Source organism: Cornus florida, unplaced genomic scaffold, assembly GCF_030987335.1.
Source record: "Cornus florida cultivar Cherokee Brave unplaced genomic scaffold, ASM3098733v1 CherokeeBrave_3.0.0_Hap2_Chr03, whole genome shotgun sequence".
NCBI classification, from domain to species: Eukaryota; Viridiplantae; Streptophyta; class Magnoliopsida; order Cornales; family Cornaceae; genus Cornus; species Cornus florida.
The window spans coordinates 18,953,031-18,980,773 of NW_026775573.1; the positions used below are offsets into that span (position 1 = coordinate 18,953,031).

At 36.9% G+C, this 27,743-nt stretch overlaps 2 protein-coding genes across 3 annotated transcripts; both read right to left on the minus strand.

Moving 5' to 3' along the window:
* Positions 1–3,672: 3,672 nt before the first annotated feature.
* LOC132301221 (putative disease resistance protein At3g14460) lies at positions 3,673–7,005 on the minus strand. Its single transcript, XM_059798495.1, has one exon. The coding sequence runs from the start codon at positions 7,003–7,005 to the stop codon at positions 3,673–3,675; it is 3,333 nt and encodes a 1,110-aa protein (XP_059654478.1).
* Positions 7,006–10,743: 3,738 nt separating this feature from the next.
* LOC132299788 (putative disease resistance protein At3g14460) lies at positions 10,744–20,501 on the minus strand. Of its 2 annotated transcripts, XM_059796605.1 has the most exons (5): positions 20,172–20,501; positions 15,163–19,161; positions 14,897–14,948; positions 12,739–13,509; positions 10,744–11,276 (listed from the first exon to the last, which is right to left on the minus strand). In XM_059796605.1, exons 2-3 carry the CDS (start codon positions 19,151–19,153, stop codon positions 14,926–14,928), a joined length of 4,014 nt encoding a protein of 1,337 aa, XP_059652588.1. In that variant the 5' UTR covers positions 19,154–19,161; positions 20,172–20,501; the 3' UTR covers positions 10,744–11,276; positions 12,739–13,509; positions 14,897–14,925. The 2 variants fall into 2 exon arrangements, with proteins under 2 accessions (XP_059652588.1, XP_059652587.1); XM_059796604.1 differs by having other exon boundaries at positions 12,739–14,948.
* Positions 20,502–27,743: the final 7,242 nt, after the last annotated feature.

Here is a 27,743-nt window from a genome sequence, read left to right on the forward strand (position 1 = left end):
ATTTCACAAAAACTATCATCTCCCAAAAATTCCTCATTTTCATTTCAAGACAAATTCTCCCATTTCATGCATCCCAATGACATGTCCAAGAATGTACATATAATCTCAATATCATGACAATGTGAAATTTTGGCACAATACAATTAAGCATGGTCTCATACATCCCTTTCAGCAAGTTTACACATAGTAGACATAAACTCAACACATAGGCATGCTTTTCACATAATACATCACATGTGCATAAACATACATTTCTCTAGACAACATTAAAATAATCATTAACACAATTAATCCCCAAGTAAAGCATGTTAGCACATAAAAGAGGTGTAATTCACAAAAAACACCACAAAGCCATCATCTATACATGCTTTTCACATAGACAAGTCATAACCCTAAGACATGAATTTTCTCTAAACATCACTTATACCTCATTGAAGCAATTAATTCTCAAATTTAGCATGTCTAGCACAACAAAAAAAAAAGTATAACTCACAATGGAACAAGAAGAGAGTGGATTAAGATGCCCCTACCTCAAAAATGAGCAAATCCTAGAAAATGGGTCCTAAATTTCGAAGTTTAAAGGGTGCACCAAATCTGGAATTGTTGGTATGGATGCGTAGAGCTCGACACAAGCTTCGTTTTGCCTCAAACGGCACTCAAATCTACCAAGAGATGATGAATTAATCAAAGATTCAAGTTGCAAAGGAAAAAGAAAAAGAAAAAGGCAAAGAGATAGAGCACTGGCCGAGAGAGAGGATTCAGCGGGGAAAGAGAATGAGCATAAAAAAAAAAGTCTCTAAACCATATGTTTGAGTGGGTGGTGGGTCCCGCCGATTTTCTTTTCTTTTCCCTTTTCTTTTTGTTTCAAAATACTCAACATATAAACAAAATGCACCACATACCTATATAAGACACAAACATTACACAAACTATTTCTGAACATGACTTGGAAAAAAAAAGGATATGCTAAGTGTCAAAGAGCATAGATTTTTCATTAACAAAATAGATTGTGTTGCTATTTATTGAGTGGTACTCTGAACAGATTAAAAATGCACATCAATAAATGATTTATTTTTTATTTTTGAATAAGTAAAACAAAAAAACATCTGGAGATGTGAAGATTGAAGAATACATGAAATTTCAGGTCCTTGAAAAGTTCACTCTTTAAGAAGATTTCTCAGTTACTGCAACTGTTCTATTTTCTAACTTATTGAAGGCATGGTTTTACTTCTATATCAAAATATATATTATAAGGGAAGAGCAAAGCATACAGTATGCCATCCTCCTTTCCCTTTTCATATTTTTACCCCTTCTCTCAAAAGAAGAATCACCCTAGGACCAAAACAACTCTAAGAGATTGTTTATATCTGCACATGTTGTGAACACACATTTCAAATTTATGAATGCCTAGCAGCCAAGAAAAGCAAATGGAAACACAACCACCATATGCACAACTTTCAACGACTTAAAGATGGGGAGATAATAAAATACATCATAAATCATATGAAGAGTATGTACTTTCTTTATTGATGTGTTCTCAAATTTTTTTTTTTTTTTTTTTTTTTTTTTTTTTTTTTTTTTTTTACTCCAAAAGGATAACAATTGCATGAGCAAAAGACTGCACCTGTCAATTCAAACTAAATGGCCAACAATAAGATTTTCAAGCTTACTTGACTTCATCAAGAATGCTGACGTCAAAAACAGCAGGGATGATACCAGCACCTATTCCTTATATCTTATGTGAGAGGGCCTATTACATGAATTTATGTATTCAGTTAGGAAAGAGTAAACAAGTGAAGTTGTTTCTCTTCTCAAAATATCTTGATAGAAGAAAATGAAAAATAAAATACATAAGAAAAGAAAATTATCGTACTCGGAGAAGAAAAACATGGAAAATTAGAACAAGAAAAAAAAAGATGAACAAAACAAAACAGGTAACAACAGCCAAAGATACTCATTATAGAACATGATATAACGAAAGGAAGAAGCATTGCCAAGAAATTTCTACTTAATCTGAAACTGCCTGAAATTTCATCATAGATTCAGAATCCTAACCAAACAGAACCATCATTAATATCTTAAGCAGGGAAAACAATTCGTCTTTGCAAGCCAAAATGATATTTAGGTTTACTAACTTCAAAAGGATAGAGAAAATGCATTTCCTTAGCAGGAGTAAAATGATTTCAATGGCAGCTAAGGTCACTATAGTTGGAACACTTTTCAGGGCTACCAAGTGACATCAACATTGTAACAATAAATAACGAACAAAACAAATGGTAACAACAAAATATACAAAAGAAAAGAGTAGACGAATTTCTATTAAAAGTTTCTTTCACAGTGATCGAACATAACTTATCAATACTACTTGAGACACAGATCTATGAATATCTTCCCTTCTGCATTCATACTTAGATATCCATAATCTAGGCACGGGACCAAATTACAAACCACATCTCCACCAAACCTATTTCATTTACACAGTCTGATGGGTAGGCCGGATTAAGATTTCAAACAAAGGGTGAACACATCACAAACCCGAAGAGCTCAAGTATCTTTCATGAAATTTACTGCTTATCTGCCCTCAGAATTTTTATTGCTTCGTGACATTGAACGAATGTACTTTTCAAATTTCTCAAGATTGATGGGTTTGAGCCCATCTAGCCACCACAATATAATACATTTAACCCTTAAACATACAGATAACCAATCCAAGGAAACAAATCTACAAGTAGAATACTAGAACTGTTACCGCATCATGTTGTGTATCAAGTGACATCCAAAAAAGGAAAAAATGTATCATCATTAATACAATCTAGAGCCGAACTTACTAAACATGAGAACTCATATTTAAATCCCTTTCATTCAGTCAGCGCAACAACCTTGTACGATAGTCAATCTCCAATATATCTCTCTGCTTTTGTTATTATAAATTCATGTTTACAGGACACTATGCCAGACACCATGTATGAAGAATGAAGGCATCTATGCTTGTCTTATACAGACTAGGGGCAACCTAATGAAAGAAATGAATTTGTGACAATAATGAATCTCGATTGATAAGAGAAAACAGGAAATGCATCATGATACATATAGAATAATAATGGAGGACTGTCTACAAGCATAGAAAGTAAATGCGTAATTGGAAACATCCATTGCTAATTAACTTGTAAGGGTGGGTGTATCTCCTACTATCAGAAAAAAAAGTACTCCAACAAACTTAGTACTCCTTGCAAAAAGCTAATGACATTTCCATCAAATGTAACCAAATAATTTTACCACTCAACACTCCCAACCAAGATATCACGATCATATCCATTTATTGATAAAAAGATTACAGTGTAAAATTTAAAAGCACCCGCCAAGAACCAAGATACATCTATGTTATTTAACTCAATGATAATGAAACTACACAATTTATACAACAGCAGTTTGGTTAAATATGATATAAAACGAAAAAATGAATAAGGCATGTAAGACAATGTGACTCACTGGGCTTTCCTCACTTAGAACAGCAGTTTCAGTCGGTTCAACAGAATACACCTAAACGTAAGCAAAAGAAAGGCTCAACAACAGAAACCAACCTTTTATCTTCCCTGTATCAGTAATTGTTCCTCTTCAGAGCCCCCCAAAAATCTGGACCAGTATTTACATAATGAACCTACACAATGAGTGTCAGTCAAAGTTTACAATGTCTTCACTATCGATAATTATGTGGGGGATTCGGAAAATGTTGGGCCAATCTTCCCCTTTCTCCCTTTGACAACGTGGTTTCAGCAATGGACATTGGAATATACACAGGTAAGTGAGGGTGTTGGGCAGCCCCTCTTCTGGCAAGGAATGGAGCTTAGGGCAATTAACAATGATCAGACTTGTAAGAGAGGTGAGGTGTTGAAGGCCCTTGTGGTTCAGTGATTTCAGATTTGGAAAATTTGCAATCCTTAGATAACTAAGAGTGGTGGGCAATAGCCACTCCTCCGGGAATGACTCCAACTCTTCTTCTTCTTCTAATAGCCACTCCTCCCAAAGTGACTCCAACACTTCTTCTTCTTCTTCTTCTTCTTCTAGCCACTCCAGAAATGACTCCAACACTACTACTTCTTCTTCTTCGTTGTTGTCGTCGTCTTCGTCTTTTTCTTCGCTGATGCAGAGGCTTTCAAGAGATGGGAGTGCTTGCAAACCCCACCCCATCCGGCCCTCCATGAGTTTATTGCAATTACATATGGTAAGTTCACGTAGGTTGGATGGCAAACCTCCGTTTGGAAATGATTCAACTTCTGGACAATGAGATATAACCATATTTTGAAGAGATGGGAGGAGACTGTGCATTTGTTGCGGCAACAACTGCAGATAACTGCAGTTACGAACTTCAAAATATGTTAGATTGGGAGCGGACAATCGTCCAACTGCATTGCAATCATGTAATACAAGATCTATCAGATTTTGGAGCTCGTTAGGAAACAAAATGTCTTCGCCACCCCAGATCTCTAGAGAACGTAGCTTTGGGAAGAAACCTAACGACAGCAATTTGAGTAGACCACAATTGTAGAATATGCACAAAGTTTCTATAGAACATGTCAAGTGGTAATTACGCTCCGTCTCCTCCTCCGACAGAATTGGAAACTCTAAACTATAACAGTCCCGGATGTCAAGTGTTTTCAATGTAGCAGGTAGACCACCAGTCGGTGGCAACCCCACACCTGGAATAGACACAAACTTGTCGCATTCCTCTATCTTCAACAATTCAAGTTTTAGTAATTTGCACAATTGAAAAGGAAATTCTTTCAATTTTGGTATCCATATAATCTCTAACTCCTGAAGAGAATTCAGGTCTTGCAGCTGCGTCGGCAATACCGTCAAGTATGACATATAAGAAATTTTCAATTCCTCGAGAGAAGGTGTGTGTTGCAGCATCTGCCCAATTTGATTTGACACAAGCCGATTACATCCAGAAATTTCAATTTTCCTTAGAGACGGGATGTGGTTGGGTAACTCACCGGTCAGCTTGGGACAGCTCAACAAAGAAAGCTCTAAAAGACAAGAGAACTCTCCGACCCCTAATGAATGCCAATTTTCCCACTCTGGCATTCTTTCAAAACTTAGTGACTCCAGAGATCGAAATGGTTTGGTCGAAGAAGAAGCATTCCCATAGAACTCCCGACCCACCTCCACTATTGCTTTCATCTCTTCAATGCTTAAAAATTTTAGAGAGGGTAACTGGCCGATCGACGGCAAGGAATTGCAATAAGCACACTTACTAAGTTTCAAGGACACCATCTTACAAAAAGGAGTGCTCTCTAACCAATTTGGAAATCTTGTGCCCCCATAGTTAATGATCTCAAGATCCTTCACCATTTCATGAGGCTGTAGCTTGTCAAATATTTCCCTTTCCTTTCGTGAATCATCAGTATCACCACACCATTCCAGTTTTAACCCTTCAAGGTGCACCTTTCCTTTCAGATTGGCTTCTGATGCATCTAGACTACCGGTTACATTTTGAAGCCCTGAAATGCAGAGTTCTCCCCGTAGATGACAAAGTTCTTTCAACCCATTGATCCTTGACCCACTATTCTTGCCAACTACAAAATATGTTAAATGTTGGAGACCTTTCAATCTGTTCATTTGAGTCGGCATTTCTGTTATTGCAGTTCCTCTAACATCAAGATGGTGCAAGTTGATTAGTTTTCCAATATTCACAGGTAACTCAATGAGACGATAACAATTTGACAAATCTAATGTTTGCAAATTGCACAAGGTTGTTATTGAATCAGTTAATCGTCTGATTTTTGTCCCAGAGAGATCCAAATAGCGTAGAAGTATCAAACTTTCGATCGATTTAGGCAATTCAGAAATCTCATATCGAGATAAAGATAACACCCTTAAGCATCTCAGGCTCGACAACATATCATGGAGTACCTTGTTGCCCAAGTAGTGCCTCCATCCAACTCTTGAAAATGATATGAAAGTCCGTAAACACTTAACCTCATTAACAACCTTAAATTTCTCAAATGTGTCATATATGCCTTGCACAAATGAAAAATAGCGAAATTTTTCACAAATATGATCAAGTGGCTCATCATCGTTTAACCTAACAGAAAACTTTCCAGATATATGTTGAGCTAAATCAAGGATTAGGTCATGCATTACAAAATATGAATTACTATCACTCGTTCTCTGAAAGAAAGACCTTGATAATAGTTCGCGAAAGTAGTTGTTACCTTCATCTTCCACTAATGTATTGCTTTTGGATTTTTGCACAAGATCTTCGGCTATCCATAACTGTACTAACTTTTCCTTTTCAAATTCATAACCTTTAGGAAATTTTGAACAAGACACGAAACATCGCTTTAAATGTGAAGGGAGATAATGATAGCTCAATCTTAGAGCCGGAGAAATGTCGCTCTTCAAATCCCATATCTCGCTTTTTAATATATATTTCCAGTAGTCAATATCAATATCCAGGTTAGACCGCAAGAGACCTCCAAGTGATTTAATAGCTAAAGGCAAGCCTCCACATTTCTTCACAATATCTATGCCAATTTTCTCTAGCTCTGGATTAGCCATATAATCTCCATTCACAAATGCGTGCTTTACAAATAATGACCAACAATCTTGAAACGGCAATTGCTGCAAGTGATGACTAGGAATGGTGCCCATTACTGACGCAACCTCCTCACTGCGTGTTGTAACGATAATCCTACTATCCTGTACTCCAGCACTGAAAGGTTTTCTTAAGCGGTCCCAGTCATTATAATTGTGATTCCAAACGTCGTCTAAAACAATTAGAAATTTCTTTCCCGCAAGGCTGTCTTTCAACTTGATTTGAAGCTGATCAAGGCTGTCGATATTATTGTTTGATGCGGTGACATCGTCAAATATTTTCTTTGTTATCGTGTAACTATCAAATGCATCAGAGACGCAGACCCATGCTTTCATATGAAATTTCTCATTTACTTCAGCATCATTGTAAACGAGTTGAGCAAGGGTTGTCTTGCCCATCCCACCCATTGCTACAATGGGGATCACCTGAATCTGATTCCCAGCTACATTGTCAGACAACAACAATTTCATTATCTTCTCTTTGTCGTCGTTCCTCCCATAGACCTCAGATTCATCTACCAGCGAAGTTTCTTGTCGTTGCCATTGTTTCCTTCCAACATTCTCTGTCAGATTAAGAGAATCTTTTTGGTTGCCAAACAACTCCAACTTACTGACGACCTCTTTCATTCTGGACTCGATTGCTTCATCAGAAAGATAAGCAGAAATCGAGACGGAATGAGTTTTACGTAATCTTTTCCATGGACGCAAAATTCCTCCTGCACTTGTGCTGCCTTGGGTTTGGAACTGATCACGGTCAGCCTCCACCTTGCTCCTCAAAGCTTTGGTAGCGATCTCCTCCAGTAAGTCCTCAGCTTGGTAGACAACATGCTGGAGCTCGTCGAGCCAATCTTTCACGCCCTTGTTGGTAATTTGCTTGGCCTCCGCATCATCCAACACTGCTTGAATGGCTATCAGGTTTATCCTCAGCTTGTCCACGAGTCCATCATCAAATTTTCGTTTGGAAAAGAAGCTCATGAAATCCGCAGAAACCAACCGCTCAAACAGCGCGTCAAAGGCTGCCGAGAGAAGACCTCCACCCACGAATTCTACAGCCATTATCTTCTGTATCTAGAGAGAGAGAGAGTGACAATAGTTGTGAAGAAGAGAGAGTATTGGGGCAGTAGAGCAAAGATAATAGAATATCAAATTATTAATTCAATCTTGGATTATGCATTCAAATTGGGTATGTCCACTCCTCATTCCAATCAAAATTGTCAATTAAAATAAGAAAAATATCAACAACTAGTTGGTAATAATTTATGGAACAGAAATGACAATGATGGAGGTTTTGGAGTCTTGCACATACTTTTCGATTCTTAAGAGGGAGGAAATGCCATGAATCCAGCCTTGGAGGATGAATTCACATAGGCATGTCCGCTCTTTCCTTCCAATTAAAATCGACCGTCCTCCAGTTTTGGACTTTTACACATAACTATGCCATTGTTTGTTTGGGAGCGTCGAATCGAATGGCTGGATTTAAAATTAAAGAAAATTTAGTACAAAGTTCAAACTAAATTTTCTCTTATGCCAAATCCAAAACACTAACTCGGTACTCTCAAACGCAACATTAATACATAGGCATCGTCAATGCTTAGGGAACAATCAAAACTGAAACTGCTCTGCTTCGTGTGCACATCTGATAATTGCAGCCTCACTTGGCCAAAAACATGAAAAGAAAACATAAACAGCAAATACATTAAGCATCTATTGCAGTGTGCTTCAACATTAAATACAACTATTTGGTTTTATTGAGCCTAAAAAAAAAAAAAAACGCTACAAGAATAATTAAAAAAAAAAAAATCACAAATTAAAATTGAGATAACAGAATAACAAACCTGACTTTGCTCTGCTTTTATGAATTTGAAAGAGGTTTGCTTCTAGAGCCCTAATTTTTAATTCTCTTAAACAAACCCACAAACACTTACTACCAAATAACATCTAATTCCCCTTAATTTGGCTTCAATTTACATATATATATATATATATATATATATATATATATATATATTTTGAAAGCAAAAGGCTTGACTGAATAATGCAAATAAAATAAAAGACTTTGAAGAGGTTACATGACATGAACCCTATAGAAGAAATGACAATAATAACCTATCAAGAACCTATAAGATAAAAATGAAGGAAATTCAGTACCTTAGTTCATGAACAAGAATCGATCACTCGATCTCCACAAGGAATATCACACCGATTGGACTACCAAACCTTTTACGAGTTAAAAGTCCTTTCCAGTAACCAGTAGTGGAATGGTCAGAATTTTTTTTAAACAAGTCTCACTGTTTTGGCTTCCATTTTTACAAGTTCTTTATGATTACAATCGCAAATTTTCTTAACTTTGTAATTATAAATCTAAAAAATATGGTAAATAATAAATAGATGACCCTCAAATAGTTGAATTTATATTTTGTTTTATATGTTCTTACAACTAATTGGAAGTAAATTACACCCAGAAATAAAACACCCATATCTCTAAGTAAAAAAATTACTCTACCTCCTTCAGCTTTTTTCAGTATTACAAAATAACCTCTCCTATATTTACTTATTTTCTTTTCACATCTATATTTTTTAAAACAACAAATGAAAATATATATCATTTATCTTTCTTACCGTTGTTTGATTCCTTATGGCATGAGAGGAATATATTATTTTTGAGCAGGGTGTTACCGAGTTTGAAGAAGCATGACTTGTTTTTTCTACTACAGTACTACTTCATGTAGTTCAACCACTATATTATTAATTTTCAATATTATATACTAGTCATTTATTTATTTATTTATAATTATACACCTATAAAATTTTAATACTATTACCCACCTCACATAATTTTCTTGTCCGTCCCATATTGTAAGAACATACTTTAAGGTGCCATGGAAAAATACCAATCTATTCTAGCTTTCACAACATAAAATTATTTTTAAACTCTCAAAAACAATTAAACTGGACCACTAAAAGTTGAATGAGTGTTGATAGAAGATTTATTAGACAAATTATTGCAGCTGATCAAGGCTGTGGATTGCCCTATTTGTACAGTCTGTGGCGAAGAAGATGACTCCATTATTCATCAACTGTGCTATTGTACAGTGGGTGGTAGGGTGGTGTGGAAAGCTAGTCCTCTGACAATTGATTTTGTTGCTGCAAGGTTTGTCTCTAGGCGGCAGGTATGGTATCACTTATCCGATAGTGTTTTGGTGTATAAAATTTGAATATTTTGAATGAAAATGAGATATTTTGAGTTTAAAATAACCCTATCCAAAGCATCTTTGTAATTAGTAGAGTGTTAGAGTGTTATATAATGTATAAAGTTTTAATCTTAGAATAAAAAAGTAATTCACTCAAAATCAGGGCCAGGTCCATGGATGAGAATAGATTCATTATAATTTGGTAGAAATGTTACACAAGTTTAGAATTTTCAATACTAAAACATGTCCACGAACTCTTGACTAAGTTATTCTCCCCATCTGTGTTTCTCTATTTGTCCAACACAGTAGTTTTTCACAAGGCCCAATATGAAGCAATAAGAATGTTTCCCTGTGGTATGACTTTTGTTTTGGATTCCGAATGGACCCATATAGAATGTGGAAAATAGCCAAATTAGCCCATATTCTTAGAGGGAAATGATTTTTGTACTGAATCATTATAGTGAATTGTTAGACCTACTATTTTTAAGAGTAAGACCCTCCAATTGTATTTAGCATAAATAATCAATCAAAAATTATTCAATTAGACAATTCACTACAAGTTTTCGGTATGAGCATGCTACTTTTCTTAGAGAAGGTAATTGAAACTGACCAATAGTGAAAATTTTCGACAGCTTATAAAAACCTCTTCCTATATTGCTTTTCTAAAATGTTATATAGGACTAAAATGCAACACCAAAATATATTTATCACACCCCATTCGGTGGTACCAGAAAACACATTTTGAAGTGAATCAAATGAACTTCCATTTTTTTTTCACACAGTGGCACCTACTGGCATGCAAGTCTTGGCCCAATGCCTAAAACCTTGTACCATTCATCCCACTGAACCATACACTTATACATACACACACAGTAAATAGAATTTTATCAAGAGCACTGCAGAAGAAACCAAATGTTAAAAAGTGTTCATCAAGAGATGAGATGGACACCACGATACTCATACATATTCAACTCTTTCTGGCCTGCTAACGAAAACTATAGCATATACCCAACGAGGTGTTAACATTCATCCCGAAATCTAATCTTTACTCAAAAATGTCACCCCGAAAATGCATAGATCTGCTATCATGGTTAAATCTTGCGACAATGCAACAAGGTTCATTCATAAATGATGTGGAAATTCATTGTACAACAGAATAACATTTAAATGACAACTCATGAAAGCTTGAAATGAATTAGCTGTAATGTATAAACATCCACCCTGCTGCAAAGAGAGATCAACCAAGCAGTTCCTTCTTATGAGAAAGTAGAAGAACAAAGACTGAAGTACCCGAATTAAAGAACTCGTAAATTAAACAGCTTGTTGGCTTCATCTTAATTATCAGGCAAGTCACTGACCCTTTCAAAATGTACAAAAGAACATTTCGGTCCACAAAAGAACATTGGCTCCTGATTCTTGTGCTTCTTGCAAGAGTCTGGTCCATTTGGTTCGTAGATGGCGCCAAAGACTAAGAAGTAATGACTCTTTCTGCCAAAAAGTAAGATGAAAGTTGTCAACTTAATCAGTTAATAATTAGCAGTCAGTCATGGGTAGTCAGTAAATTTTGATGGCAAATTTGATGAGTTTAAGCATCGAGTAAAAGGTTAATCTCTCAGACACTATGGTTGAACAGAACAGATTTGCAATAAAAACATTCTATAATTGAACAAGAACTCATATGTGAATTAAGCGTATTTGCATCGTCCACAACAATAATCCATTTAGACTTCACTGGTTGAGAAATATAACAGTTTTCACATCCATTTCAAGTTATAACATGTACAATCAGTCATAGACATCCACTAATCTTCTTGCAGAAGGGAGTTGACTTATTTTATTTTTTCTTTTTCTTCTTTTTGTTGGCAAGGAGTTGAAGGTGGGGCAGAAGAAGAAAAATAGGTAAATAACATCCTCATTTGCAGTACTGGATTTATTGGTATTTGAGGTAGTTTATTCCTAAATGTGTTAAAATTCAACTGGTGTATTATACGAGTACGTATCAAGATTGAATTTGAGATTCTTAATAATTTGGAAGGATGTTTAATGCTTTGGGGGAGAAATTTTTTATGGTACGACTACGAGGAGAAACTTTTTGTATCAAATTAAATGAAGGTTGAGGATGCTACTTGTAGAATTCCACAATGGGTAACTATAACCAACAATTTGATTTTTCATGGCTGAATGAAAAGAATCATGAAAGGACTGAAAACGAAGTGATTTTTCTATGCCTGCAACTTTGATGGAGTATTCATGTTTGCAGATTGCACAGTGATTCCCCATCACAACTTTTAAAATACATAGACTTGTACAACAAATATACTCTCATGTACACAACTCACTCACCACACATTCCATGCTTACATATTCACCACACATTCTATGCTTGGTCCCCAAGACTGTATGCCTATAAATACAGGCTTATTGTATATTTTTCCTATTACTCAATGACACATTAAAGACATTCAACACAAATATCAATTCAATATACAGAGATTCACTCTTCAAACACTACAAGTTCTAACAATAACCTCATCGATGACGTTGAACACTGTGCTCCATAATACTAAAGGAATGTTTTTTTTGACCATGTGAATTGGAAGGTCCAATATATTAGTATTTAAAAGAACAAAATATCATCAATAAAGCTATAAGAAGAAAAAAAATTGGAAGCCATTGCCACTGCTGATGCTATGGAATTTCTTTTAGGATTAAACGGAAGATTTTATCATTTACCTTTTTCGTAAATATCATTTTCAATAACAGTTTTGATTTCCTAAAATGGTTCACCCCAAGAGAAACTTGAAAAGTACTATGTATATAATACAACAAATGGAGCAATTAATTTTTCATTAGATGTTCAAGCATGCCATAACAATCTGCAAATCCTAGCAGGATTTAAATTATAGCAGAGTATCTATATTGGAAAAAGAGAGTAACACAATATGCAAACCTTAAATATGGGTGTCGCATCAGTTTTTGGTTTCATTCCTACAGATGACTTATTCGCAAGAATCATCACATCTTCTGGATGGAAATCACCAAATTCAGCAAGGGTATTGCTTCTCCCCAAATTTATTTGGCAAGTTCTTTAACTTTCTTTGGCAGTCAGAAAACACTCATACCATCATCTGAGTTTAGCAGAAAAGATTCAAACTATTTCTAAACATGACTTGGAAAAAAGAAGAAGATATGATTCATGTCAAAGAATATAAATTTTACCTTAACAAAATAGATTTCTTTTCTATTTATTTAGTGGTATTCCGAAAAGGTTTAAAATGCACATCAACACATGAAATTTCACATCCTAAGATGCATCAGATTTTAAAGCTCTTTGTCCTCTGGAATTGAAAGCGTTACAAAATTTACACACCCTAAAATCTTCAGAGAGTGAAACTTTGGAAAGAAACATACTGACAACGATTGGAGAAGATCACAGCCGCATATCTCCAAAACTTCAATGGACGTGTGGTAATGCTACATCTGTTTGCTTGATATGGGAAACTCTAATAAACTCCTACAGTTCCATATGTCAAGTGTTTTCAATGGAGCAGGATGTAAACCACCAATAGGCATCATTTTCATCCCCTCTGGTAGTGGTAGGGACTGTAGAGAATTGCATCCTTTAATATCCAGAGTCTTAAGCATCGGCGGCAATCCCATCTCCGGAAATGACACAGGGCTCTGACATTCCTCTATTTTCAACCTTTCAAGTTTTATTAATCTGCACAATTCCAGAAGAAGCAATGCAATGACATCCACGATATCATGTATGAGTTCATGGGCTACCTACTGATAAGAAAATAAAATTAAACGCATCATTGAAACATCCAAGATGTGTTCATCTCTAGTTTGGTTAAACTGCTCAGACTTTTCCCAAGTTCAGCTAGCACTGAAACTTGTCTAAGCTGGGTCAACCAATCTCTAGCCTATTCAGAAACCTGAGCATAACCTATTCATTAACATATCAACGCATGCCTATGATCAATAGGCATTTTAAAATGCCTAAAATACCCATGTTAGGCACAAAACAACATCATTAACATGCCCAACACAAAATTTAGCCAATAGGCATGTTATACAAGAATGAAAACAGATTCTTAGTTCACAATGAATTCCTAGCTGGCTTTCACTTTCCTAATTTAGATCGGCAATGCATCATGTCCCCATCTCCTATGCTTCAAGATCTGACTAATTCAACACCTTAGAATATAGCAGCTAAAACCTAATCTATTCCATGTAACTTGGGCATTTCTTAGTTCATATGAAGATCCCCAAAAATATTTCAATTATTTAGATATTTGATCAAACACACGAGAAGACAATATTTTTGCAAAGATTGAGATGCTTTTAGATTGTCAAAACCATAAACTGGCTTTAACCACAACCTGCTCATTGGTTTCCTCTACTCTGAAGACTTCTTTGGTAAGACTCTCAAGGGGACACATAATGGCAGCTAAGAATAACTACCTTCTTTCAATAGCTCAATGAAATCAGGCTCAGTGTTGCTCAGAAATTAAGCTAAAGCGCAACTTAGAATAGTGAACGAGTGTGAACAAACTAAATGAAAAGAAAATCTCGAGCAAATAAGTACAGGTTTGTAATAAACTTATGACATGTACTAACACAACAGCTTGCCACCAGTCTTTAGTTTGAGTTGTATGTCCTGCCCTCACCAAAAGGAGAGGTGCAGGGTTCAGGTCCCAATCGGAATGTGGATGTGTCTCTTACTAAAATAGTAACACCTAAAAAAATTAATGCATCACTCCTTGCAAAAAGCTAATGACATTTCCAGCAAATGTCAGCAAAATAATGTTGCCAGTCAATACTCCCAACCAAGATTTCAAGATCACAGAGCATCTATTGATTTCTATCTTCAATAATTTTATTACATGATACCTTCATGTAATTTTGTAACATGATTTATGAAGGATGTATTTGGTATAGTGTAAAGCTAAAAGAGCCTGCCAATTACAAAGAAACAACTTTGTTATGTAACCCAATCATAATGAAACTACACAATTATACAATAGCAGACAAATATAAAAAAATAAATAAATAAATAAATAAAAACAAAGAGTGAATAAAGCATATGTGACAATGAGACTCACCAGGATTTCCACCATTTTGAACGGCACTTTCAGCAGGTTCCGCCGAATACACCTAGATGTAAGCAAAAGAATGGCTCAACAACATAGAAACACTAACAATATGATAAATATGAATATATATATGTATATATATATGAGTACTACTTCCCTGTAAAAAGTCGGATACCCCAACTTTCTTAATGAATGTAATTATTCTTAGATGTAATAATAATATATATCTAAGAATCATTATCATAATAATATGTATCTAGGTAAGTCAGTAATACCAAGCAAGTTGTCCCTATCACGGCAACCAGGGCATAGACTTTCTCTTGAGAGCCCTTCCAAGTTTAAGATGTCTTCACCGAGGAGCTGTATGTGGGGGATTCGGGAAATGTTGGGCCAATATTCGCCTTTTTCCCTTTGGCAACGTGGTTTCAACAATGGACATTCAGATGTACCGAGGTAAGAGAGGGAGTTGGGTAACCCATATTCTGGCAAGGACTGGAGCTTAGGGCAGTTCCAGATGCGTATATCTGTAAGAGAGGTAAGGTGTTGAAGGCCCTTGTGGTCCAATGATTTCAGATTTGGAAGGTTAAAGATTGAAAGAGAGGTAAGAGTGGTGGGCAGTAGCCCTTCCTCTGGAAATGACTCTAACACTTGTTCACCCCTGATTTTGAAATCTACAAGAGATGGGAGTGTTTGCAAACCCCATCCCATCCGGCCCTTCACCAGTTTCTCGCAATTAAAGATCCAAAGTTCACGTAGGTTGGATGGTAAACCTCCGTCTAGAAATGATTCAACTTCTGGACAGTCACTGGTGATCAGTAAACGAAGAGATGGGAGGAAGGTGTGCATTCGTTGCGGCAGCTGCTTTAGATTCTCACATTTCCAAATCAAAAACGAGGTCAGATTGGGAGTGGACAATACTCCATCTCCATGGGGAAATGATACCATTTTAGGGCAATCTTTTATCTTCAACTCCATCAGATTTTGAAGCTCGTCGTGGGGAATTGAAAACGTTTCAAAGTTTATACACCCTGTGATCGCCAGAAAGCGAAGCTTTGGAAAGAAACCTAGTGACAACGAATTGAGAAGATCACAGCTGCATATCACCAAAGCTTCAATGGATATGTGGTAATGCTTGGGAAACTCTAAATTCCTACAGTTCCAAATGTCCACTGTTTTCAATGTAGCAGGAGGTAGACCACCAATGGGCATCATATTCATCCCCTCTGGTAGTGGTAGGGACTGTAGAGCATTACATCCTCTAATTATCAGTCTCTTAAGCATCGGCGGCAATCCCATATCCGGAAATGACACAAGTCTCCCACATTCCTCTATCTCCAACCTTTCAAGTTTTATTAATCTGCACAATTCCGGCGGCAATTCCTTCAAGTTTGGCATTTTTGAAATTGTCAATTCTTGAAGAGAACCTAGGTTTATTTGTTCCATTGGCAATTCCGTCAAGTTTAACATACCTGAAATCTCCCATTCCTGAAGAGGTGGCGATTGTCGCAGCAATTGCCCAACTTGATTTGGCATAAGCCGTTGGCATCCAAAAATTTTAATTTTCCTCAGGGAAGGGACATGGTTGGGTAATTCACAGGTCAGCGAGGGACAATCCACCAAAGAAAGCTCTAAAAGGCAAGAGAACTCTCCAGCCCCTGATGCATGCCATTCTTCCCACTCTAACATTTCTTCAAACCTCAGTGTCTCAAGAGATTGAAATGGTTTGATTGGAGAAGAAGTATCCCCATAGAACTCTTGACCCACCTCTGTTATTTCCTTCAACCCTTTAATTCTTAGATCTTTTAGAGAGGGCAGCTGCCCAATCGACGGCAAGGAATAGCAATTTGAACAGCTTATAAGACTTAAGGACACCAAGTTAGGAAATGAATGAGATTCCCCTAACCATTGCGGAAATCTTGTGCCTCCATAGTCAACGATGCTGAGATCCTTCAACCCTGCATGCGGCTGTAACTTATCAAGTACGTCTCTTTCCTTATGTGAATCATTAGTATCACCACCCCATTCAAGTACTAACCCTTCAACATGCTTCTTGTCCTTCAGATTGGCCTTTGATGCCTCTGGACCATCGGCTACATTTTGAAGCCCTGAAATGTGGAGTTGCCCTCGAAGTTGACAAAGTTCCTTCAACCCATTAATCCTTGACCCATTATTTTTTCCAATTACAAAATATTCTAAATGTTGGAGATTTCTGAGTTTACTGATTTGCATTGGCATTTCAGTTAATGCAGTTCCTCCAACATCAAGATGGCGCAAGTTCACCAGCTTTCCAATATTCATGGGTAATTCAACAAGATATTTACACATTGACAAATCTAATGTCTGTAAATTGCAGAAGGTTGTTACTGAACCAGGTAACCGTCTGATGTTTGTCCAAGATAGATCAAAATAGCGTAAAAATATCAAATTCTCGATTGACTGGGCCAATTCAGAAATCTTATATCGAGACAAAGATAGCACCCTTAAGCATCTCAGGCTTGGTAACATATCATGTAATACCTTATTGCCCAATAAAGATTGCCGTCCAACTTTTGAAAATGACATGAAAGTTCGTAAAGACTTAACCTCATTAACAACCTTGAATTTCTCAAATGTATCATATTTGCCCTGAACATACGAGAAATGACAAACTTTTTCACCGATACGATCAAGTGGCTTGTCATCACTTAACATAAAACAAAACTTTTCAGATATATGTTGAGCCAAATCATGGACTAGGTCATGCATTACAAAATAGGAATTGCTCTCGCTTAATCTTTGAAAGAAAGACCTTGAAAGCAGTTCACGAAAGTAGTAGATACCTTCGTCTTCCACTAATTTATTGCATTTGGGCTGTTGCACAAGATCTTCGGCAATCCATAACTGGACTAACTTTTCCTTCTCAAATTTGTAATCTTTAGGAAATTTCGAACAATATGCAAAGCATCGCTTTAAATGTGAAGGGAGATAATGATAGCTCAAATATAGGGCTGGATAAATGTCGCCCTTCAATTCCCATATCTCGCTGTTTAATACATCTTCCCAGTCCTTAACATCCACAGTACATTTTAAGAGACTTCCAAGCGATTTTACCGCTAATGGTAAGCCTTTACACTTCTCCACAATTTGTTTGCCAATCTTATCCAGGTTTGAATGAGCCATATAATATCCACTTCGAAATGCAAGCTTTGCAAATATTGACCAACAATCTTCAAACGTTAATTGCTGCAAGTGATGACTAGAAATGGTGCCTATTGCTTTTGCAACCTTGTCATTGCGTGTCGTTACGATAATCCTACTTTCTTGTACCCCAGCAGTGAAAGGTCTTTTTAAGCACTCCCAGTCACTGTAATTGTGATCCCAAACATCATCTAAGACAATTAGAAATTTCTTTCCAGTTAGGCTATCTTTCAGCTTGATTTGAAGTTGATCAAGGCAGTTGTCATTCTTTGATGCCGTGACATCATCAAGAATTTTCTTTGTTATCATACAAACATCAAATGGATTGGAAACACAAACCCATGATTTCATATGAAATTCCTCTTTTACTTTAGCATCATTAAAAACAAAACGGGCAACGGTTGTCTTGCCCATCCCAGCCATTCCTACAATGGGGATCACAGGGATCTCATTCTCAGTCGCATTGTCAGACAACAAAAATTCCATTATCTTCTCTTTGTCGCTATTCCTCCCATAGATATCATAATATTCATCTGCAACAGAAGTTTCTTGTCTTTGCCACTGTTTCCTTTCAAAATTCTCTGTCAAATTAAGAGAATTTTTTTGCTCGACAAACCCTTCCAACTCAGTGATGACCCTTCTCATTCTGATCTCAATCTCTTCATCAGACAGATAAACAGAAGTCGAGATAGAATGATTAATGTGTAACAGAGATTTCCTGATTGGACCGAAAAATCGGCTGAAACCAACCTGAGTTGTGCTGCCTTGGATTTGGGACTCAACATAATCGGCTTCCAACTTGTTCCTCAAGGCCTTGGTAGAGATCTCCTCCAGCAAGTCCTCAGCTTGGTAGACAACATGTTGGAGATCATCGAGCCAAGCTTTCACGTGCTTGTTTGTAATTTGCTTGACCTCCGCATTATCCATCACTGCTTGAAGCGCCAGTAAGGTTCTCTTCAGCTTCTCTACGAGTCCATCATCAAGTCTCTGTTTGGAAAAGAAGCTTATGAACTCCCGAGAAGCCAAACGATCAAACAACACTTGAAGGGAAGCCGAGAGAAAAGCTCCACCCACCAAAGCTTCGGCCATCTTTTCAACTGCAAGTAGAGAGAGACAGAGTAGCTGAGAAAAGCCTCTTAGATCGAGATAGATAGATAGAGATAGAAATTGGGAAGAACCTATTCAATCTTCAAATTTCTGTTGAAGAAGGACCAAGTAAGGATGTAAATGGTATCCACACAGCTAACATTACCCCAGTAAAGCTAGTAAATTGAAGAAAAGTCTAATATGGCTGCTGCAATAGGAATCAACATGGCAATGTGGACCTTGTGGTGGAACCCAACAATTGATGGAACTTACTTGCTAATAATGATGAACTTACTTGACAATATTGGTCATGCAAATTTTCTTAAGGAGGGAGGACAAAAGCATGTGCCAAGGACCATGGCTCTTTAAAAAGCAGTTAATGCATCAAGTAGTGATATATCACCAACAATGTCTTGAAAGTATTTGCTTTAATTACTTGATGCAACCGAATGCGTGTATCCTATGTCTCAAAGCAGCAGAAAACCCACAATCATCTCTTCCACCAATGCCCGTACTCCACTCTCATTCGGAATTCATTGCAAGCCAAATGTGGCTTTTATACTAATCCCAATTCATGGATGATTTTCTTCTCTGGGCCTCGTCAAATTGGAAACAAAAACTAAAATACAGCGGAATCACGAGTTAGCATATTTGGGTATATATGTTCTGTTAATATTATTTTGTTTATTTAATTGTTTTGTGTTAAATTTGAAACAGGAATTTTCATTATCATGTGTTGAGTCTAAGTTAGAACCATAGAAAATATGCACTGCATCCACTCTCCGAGGACAGAACTTTACAAATCATCTGGGGCATTCAATGTTTCCACTTGAGAGCCCCAAATTTTGCATATATTGTCCTCCACCAAACCATTCGTGAAAAAGTGTTCACAGCTCACATGGACCCACTAAAGCTAGCAAATTGAAGAGAAGTCTAATATGGCTTCTGCAATATTAGACTCTTCATCTCATGTAAAAGCATTTGAAACAAAGTTTTTTAATCTGCTCATGTAAATCCATACCTGAGATTTCACCATAGTTGTAGCCATGTTTACCGGTAGATTTTCTCTCAGGCACACTGTCGAGTACCTATTCTCCATTCCGAGGTTTAAGTTCATTCTATGGCTTGCTGTTCAGACAAGCTGAAGCTTTCTTCAAATCCCAAACATTTGTAGCCTTTGTCAAAGCAATGCTGAATCCCCCTCCGATATTTTCTTCTCCTGCTCTTTTTAAGCACTTGAGCGCCTTTGATTGTTTATTTAATCTATATGTGGGCTGCGGCTTCCATGTTTCCTCTCCCGATTGGCATTCCTTCATAAATTGGGCTTCCCACCACGTGCTCTCTCGTCTTCTGTCTACTCTATTTGTGTAATGACCCACCCACTCCACTCTACACAGATATTGTTTCATTTGCACACTTTTCTTGTTCATGATTTTTTTAAACGTGTCTATATAATTAATAGGCATCCATTGTTAGAAATTTTTATATATAAATAATAAAAATTAGGGTTAAGGGCATTAAAACTCCCCGAACAATTTTTTCTTTCTAAAAAAATCTCCTGAACTATTAAAAAGATACTTAATCCCCGAACTATTCAGCTTGTTGCAAAATGTTAGTTGGCCGTTTGAAATCTAACAAAAAGAAAGGCATGTGCGTCACGTGACCTGGCAAATATTCAAAAAGACAAAAATAACCTTATAGTTATTAAATGAATATTATATATACGAATATATATATATATACACACACGCGCGTCCACCCTCTCTCTCCAACCACCTTCACTGTTCATCCATGACCATCACCTCCACCGCCAGTCCATGGCTGCCACCGTCACCACCTGCCACCGCCGCCGCCATTGCCACCACTCTCTCGCCCTCACAAAGATTCTTCTTCCCTGACAACCACATCCCCCGTCCACACCCACTACCACCCCTATTTCTCTCCAATCCACCTCTCTTTTCTTGTTTTTTTCTTTTTTTCTCTCTCTTTAACCTCCAACTCCGGCAATGACGAGAATAACGAAAAGGTGAAAAATCATTCAACAAAAATCGTTTGTTGCAAAGGTATTGGAGGGGAATTGATTGAAAGAATAAAGAGTATTTTTTGGACAGTTGCGATTAGGTTGGTTTGGAGATCGGCTACAACAGATTTTTGGGGCTTTTGTGATTGAATCTATAGCTTTTATGATTGGGTCTTGCGGCTAACCCCAAGTTGCTAACACATTTGATAGCAGTATATAAGTTGCAGGATTATTAGGACAAAGCTTCACAAGCTTTCGCAGTAGCCGCCTGACTATGAACATGGGTCTCGATCGGATCAGTTCCACTAGAGGGTGCGGCCGCGAATGGTGGAGCTGAGAAGGAGGAGGGTTGCTTTGTCGGTGGCAAGGGCTCCATAAATTCCGGCGACCATGGCCTCCATAGATTCCGGCAGCGATCCGCCGTGTGTTTGGGAGATTTGGAGAGGTTCGTGAAGAGGAGATTTATATATGTTGAAGACCCAGATATCCCACAAAGCTTGCACCGGATGTTAGCTCCCCCACACCGCTGCCATGTGCAGAGATGGAAGAGAGAATGAACCAAGAAGGAAGAGAAACACTGTTGCGCATCCAGGCCACTTCAGCTTTTTACGTGGGTCAATTTTAAAGCCCGGTGTTTAAATGCATTTTATCATTTCTCAATTTTTTATCATTAAATTATTAATGATAGGATGACTTGTCAAATTTTCATTGGATATGGAGATTACAAAGGCCACATCAGCAACTAAAGTTGGATATGTATAATGGGCAAAACGGTAATTTTAGTTTTTAGTTAATGGTTGTTTAACACCTTGGGGTTAAATGCAACATTCTTATAGTTTAGGGGTATTTTTTAGTTCAGGTGAGTTTCTTGCAATTGGCTCATAATTGAGGGGGATTTAATGCATTTAACTCTAAAAATTATTTTATGGTCCTATGCACTACGTTTTCTAAAATAGGATTGCAATGTAATTATTGATACTTGATGGATTGGGTTGTACTTTTTAATTTGGTGGTCTAATTGAGACTATGATTTTATAAGATTGGATTGTGGTTTTCTAACTTATTTGGTAAGAGTTAATTTTAACCATTTATATCTAAATTTTCATGATAGGAAGGGAGACTTAGGTATGTTTTGTAGAGAAATCGTTCCCCCTGTTGTTGTTATATATAAAGGTTTTAAACCCTTATTCAGCCTTATCGAAGGACAACTCTTAGAAGGGGGTAAACCGTTATAATGTTTTGCAGGATCACAAATAATTCTAAGGCTATGATCCAAAATCAAAAGGCATATGTGCGTCAATCATCAATCAGGTACGAGACTAAATTATCTCTTTAATTAATTATAATATTCTTGATTTCTACGTGTAAATTATATGATTAAAACCCAACATCCATAATCTCTCCCCCAGGGCGATGTGGGATGTTGTAATATGTGACAACCCGGATTTAAAAAAAAAAAAAATTATTTCATTATATTTTTGGTTGTCATAATTAAATAATTAATTATGATTGGATTTACCCAATTGAGGATTAATGTTTCAGTTTGTTTGATTTAGTTGTTGCATATTATATATATATATATATATATATATATATATATATATATATATATCATATCTGTTGGAGATGAATTGAGATATGTGTGTAGTGGTTTGTATATATATATATATATGTAATGTATTATGGTATGGATGAGAAAGAGGTATACTGTTAGCCATAAATGGAATGAAAAGGATTGAGATTGAAGTGGTAATGACGGGGCCCGTGAGGAGAATAAATGGGTTTAATTTTGGTTATATATATATATTGTGATGATGGAAAGATTAAACAAGAGATACGGAAAAAAAAAAAGAAGTAGGTGGTTGATCCGTGGAGGTAGTGGCGGGGTCCACTATTGACTTGTGATCATTGTGTTGATATTTTGTGAATTGTCTGGTGAGCTGTTGTGTCATGTCGGTGGTTTTGCTTATATATTTGGTGTGTGTGTGCACTACTGACTTAGAGAATTTGAGTAAAGAGATTAGAGAGCTCACAGAGAAAGAATAAGAGGAGGCACACACGGAGAGGGCTGAAAGTAAGCCAAGATGGATACACAGAGAGGGCTGACAATTGATGCTCTAATATTTCAGTGCTTTATTTCTTTTATAGTGGATTTAGACCTTGTCACTGAAGGCAAAGTCAACGAGCACGTTAAAATCTACTATTTGATCGGAGCAAAAGTGTTTTTGGTGCACCTTGGGTTTTCGTGATTGGGCTTTAAATTGGGGCTTTTCTTCAATTTAGAGGTGGGGGTGTTTTAATTCACTCAATCTTTAGTTCTTGTGATTCATTTTCCTATAATTAATGTACAACTTGCTTGAATGTGATTATTCTTTGGAGAAATTTCTTTAGTGTTGTATATTAAATTTCTATATCCATGTGGGTGTGAAAGTGATTTATGAGTAGATAGTTGTTAAAATGAATAGAGAATCATGCTTAAATGGTTGTGTTTTAAATTCTTATATTTAATGGCTAAAATTTGATTATTTATACGCATGTTGTTTTTCTATGAGAATTATCTTGATAAGCTTGTAATATTTGTTAGAGTTAATTTGCATGATATTACGGCATTGAGACGTATGAAGCATTCATGCATTCATTAGGAAAGAAAAGGCAGAAAGTATTTAAAAATAAAGGAAATTGTTTTTGGGAAATAATTTTTGATGAAAGGTTTGTGAAAACCGGACGCCTAGGAGGCGCCTAGTGGTCCGGAGTGTTAATACGATCCAGAGGGAGGTTGAGCTAACTAGGCCCAGATGACGCCATGGAGGTGCCATGTGGTCTGGAAAAGCTAGCCAATCATTCCCTCGTGGCGCTATAGAGGTGTTATGGGCCAGATTGCATTAACGGTTTGGAATGGTATAAAGGAATTACTTTGGAAAACGGGGAGCGACATTGGCATGGCATTACATCTCATTAATATATTTAGTGTATGGGTGATAGGATGATATTAGGTTATATGCTGGTTGTGGTGTTATTGATATATGTGTGTGTGTATATATATATATATATATATATATATATATATATATATATATATATATATATATTCTTTAAGGCATGATCCCGTTTGCCTTTACCTATTCTTCATATGAATTCACGAGGTCATAAGAAGTGTGTCTTAGACACTTTCTACTGAGCTTATGCTTACCCTTTTATTTTTAACATTTTTCAGGACACGAAAGGGACGTGGTGGACAACGCTCTTCCACAGGGTTCGATGGGTTAGTGGATTATTTTGACATATTTTGTAGCTATGATCTCATTTTATTATTATTGCTATTACTATTTTTTTAAAACTTTGGGATGACATGTATATTATATATTGACGTAGGAAAGGACGGTAGTGTTCTTAGTTGACATCGGTTTCGAATAAGAACCCGGTTAGCGATTCAGACCCTCGGGTTTGGGTCGTTATAGGATTGCAATATGGTTATTGATACTTGATGGATTGGGTTGTACTTTCCAATTTGGTCGTCTAATTGGGAGTATGGTTTTATAAGGTTGGATTGTGGTTTTTCATTTTATTTGGTATGAGTTAATTTTAACCATTTATATCTAAGTTTTTATGATAGGAAGGGAGACTTAGGTATGTTTTATATAGAAGCCGTTCCCCCTTGTTGTTGTTATATATAAAAGTTTTAAACCCTTATTCAGCCCTATCGAAGGACAACTCTCAGAAAGGGGTAAAGCGATCTAATGTTTTGCAGGATCACAAAGAATTCTAAGGCTATCATCCAAAATCAAAAGATATATGTGCGTTAATGATCAATCAGGTACGAGACTAAATTATTGTAACGACCCTAAACTGAATACCAAAAATAATAAAAATTTAAATAAAAAAAATTTCGGCATGACCTCCGGTAAAAATGGTCATACAACAACATGTTCAAATAAAAAAAAATAACGGCCTTTCGAGACCTATCCAACCTGCCCCAACACACAATACCAAAGAAATATAATGCATTCCCCAATACCACAACATCAACGACCTTCCCAATTTAGCCCATCAACGTCATCCCTTTCAACTTAAGCATTTACATGATCTCAGTTTACAACAAAAATAATCAAGTATCTTAGTTATGTTACAGGGCTATGATTTGCAAAAATAAATACTCGTTTACATAGTTAAGACAATACAAAAAAAGAAATGGGCTAAGATACAAAAGATAACAAAATACAACTCCTAATATTCTTCAAGCTTGCGGGGGATTGTCATCCGCCACTTCTTTTCCGAGCTCTGAAAAATGTTAAATAATAGGGGTGAGTAAAATTGCTCAGTAGGTAGTGCCTAAGACACACCTCTTGAGATCCCATGAATCTACACAATGAATAGGAATAAGAAAATTGGGATCATACCATGCCGGGAGTAAAAGTATAACTACGATACCACATCATTAATCAAACACCACAAATAAATATGCTGTGCACTGAAATATCGTGCCATGCAATGTCACTCCCCATTTTCCCAAAACCATTTCCATTATCATTTCCAAACCGTTAGTGAACCCGTCCCATGGCAACTCCATGGCGGCACAAGAAGAGGATTGGCCACTGTCCCTGACCCATGGCAATTCCATGGCATCATTTGGGGCCCAGGTAACTCAACCACACTAGGCGCGGTCTCCTTAATCCCTTTTAGGCCTTACTAACACTGCGGTCCCTAGGCAACTCCTAGGCGGCCGGGTTTTTCACAAAAAATCATTTTCTATCAAAACTTTTCCCCAAAAATATTTTCATTTCCATTTTCAGATCAATTTTTTCGTTTCATTGCCCAATGTCATGCTTGAATGTATATTTCAATGTTGTGCAAATAGGGAAATTTCATGCATTTCAAGTAAATATTCAACAATGAACATATTATACAAAAATTCCCCAAGTATAATTCATACTTTTTATTCACAAAATTCAACACTAAAGGCAATATGGGCATAAAATTATCATCAATGAGACATGATTCACCATCATTTACTAAATAACACATAATCACATGTTTGCACAACATATATAAAGAACATTGTATGAAAAGTTCACAAATTAAGCATGAAAAATCACAAATTTGAGGGAAATGACTCACATAAACCCAAGAAATTGTGGATTAGGAACTCCTACCTCAAAGGAGGAGAAAACCCCTAAATTTTCACCACAAACCCTTAAAATGGGTCTCAATTTCAAAAGTCCTAGGGAGCACCAAAACTGAAATTGTTGGTATGGATTCGAAGGCCTCGTCGTGGGCTTCGATTTGCCGCAAACGGCTTCCAAAAACTCCAAGTATTGCGAGAGAAATTTAGACTTGAAGTTTGGCACAAAATGAAAAAAAGAAAATGCAGAAAAAGGGCAAGCAGAAAGTTACGGGAGAGTGAAAGAGATTTTGAGAGACCAAGTGGTCTCCAGACCACAATTGTATGTGGGTGGTGGGTCCCACCACCATTTTTGACTTTTCCTTTTTCTTTGACTAACAAAATATACACATATTTGAAACATTACATTCTCCCAAACTTAAAAAGATTTCGTCCTTGAAATCAAGCCATACCTGAGGGGGAAAACAATTCTGGATACTTAGAGCGAACCTCATGTTCGAGCTCCCAAGTAGCCTCCTTCACTCCGTGGTGTCTCTAAAGAACTTTCATCATTAGTATCGTCTTGTTCCTCAACACCTTCTGCTATGTGTCAAGGATCTGAACTGGTCCTTCCTTATAGCAAACATCCTCATCAATGTTCACATCAACCCAACTCAAAATGTGAGATGGATTCGGCTCGTACTTCCATAATATCGATATATGAAAAACATTGTGGACCCTGTCCAATTGTGGTGGCAACACAAGTCTGTAGGCAACCTCTCTTACTCTGTCCAAAATCTCAAACGGTCTAATGAATCGTGGCGACAACTTGCCACTTTTCCCAAATCTCATCAATCCTTTCCGTGGAGAAACACGTAGAAAAACATGGTCTCCCACCTCAAAAGATAACGACCGTTTACGCTTATCTGTATAGCTCTTCTGTCGACTCTGAGCTGTAAGTAACCTCTGTCTGATCAGCTTAATCTCTCAGTAGTCTCGAGTACTATGTCGGGTCCTAAGGCAGCGGTCTCACCCACCTCAATCCAACAAACAGGAGACCAACAAGGTCTACCATACAACGCCTCAAATGGAGCCATCTGGATACTCGCTTGATAACTGTTGTTGTAGGCAAACTCAATAAGCAGTAGATGATTTTCCCAACTACCATCCAAGTCAAGAACATATGCCCGAAGCATATCCTCCAAGATCTGGATAGTACGCTCCGACTGACTGTCTGTCTGTGGATGGAATGCTGTACTAAGATGCAACGCTGAACCAAACGCTGCTTGAAGTCCTTCCCAGAACTTCGAAGTGAACTTGGCATCCCTATCTGAAACAATAGTTACTGGAACTCTATGTAACCTTACAATCTCCTTCACATAAAGTACACCAAGCTTCTCTGCATCATCTGTTGCCTTAATAGGCAAAAAGTGAGCCGTCTTGGTCAACCTGTCAATGATGACCCATACGACTTC

Excerpts from the sequence above, each read along its gene's own strand:
- LOC132301221 (XM_059798495.1), bottom strand. The coding sequence starts at position 7,005 with ATGGGTGGGATGGGCAAGACAACCCTTGCTCAACTCGTTTACAATGAT.
- LOC132299788 (XM_059796605.1), bottom strand. The coding sequence starts at position 19,153 with ATGGCCGAAGCTTTGGTGGGTGGAGCTTTTCTCTCGGCTTCCCTTCAA. Across the intron at positions 14,949-15,162 it reads TGATAGGGACAACTTGCTTG|GTGTATTCGGCGGAACCTGC; the intron begins GTATTACTGACT and ends GCTTACATCTAG.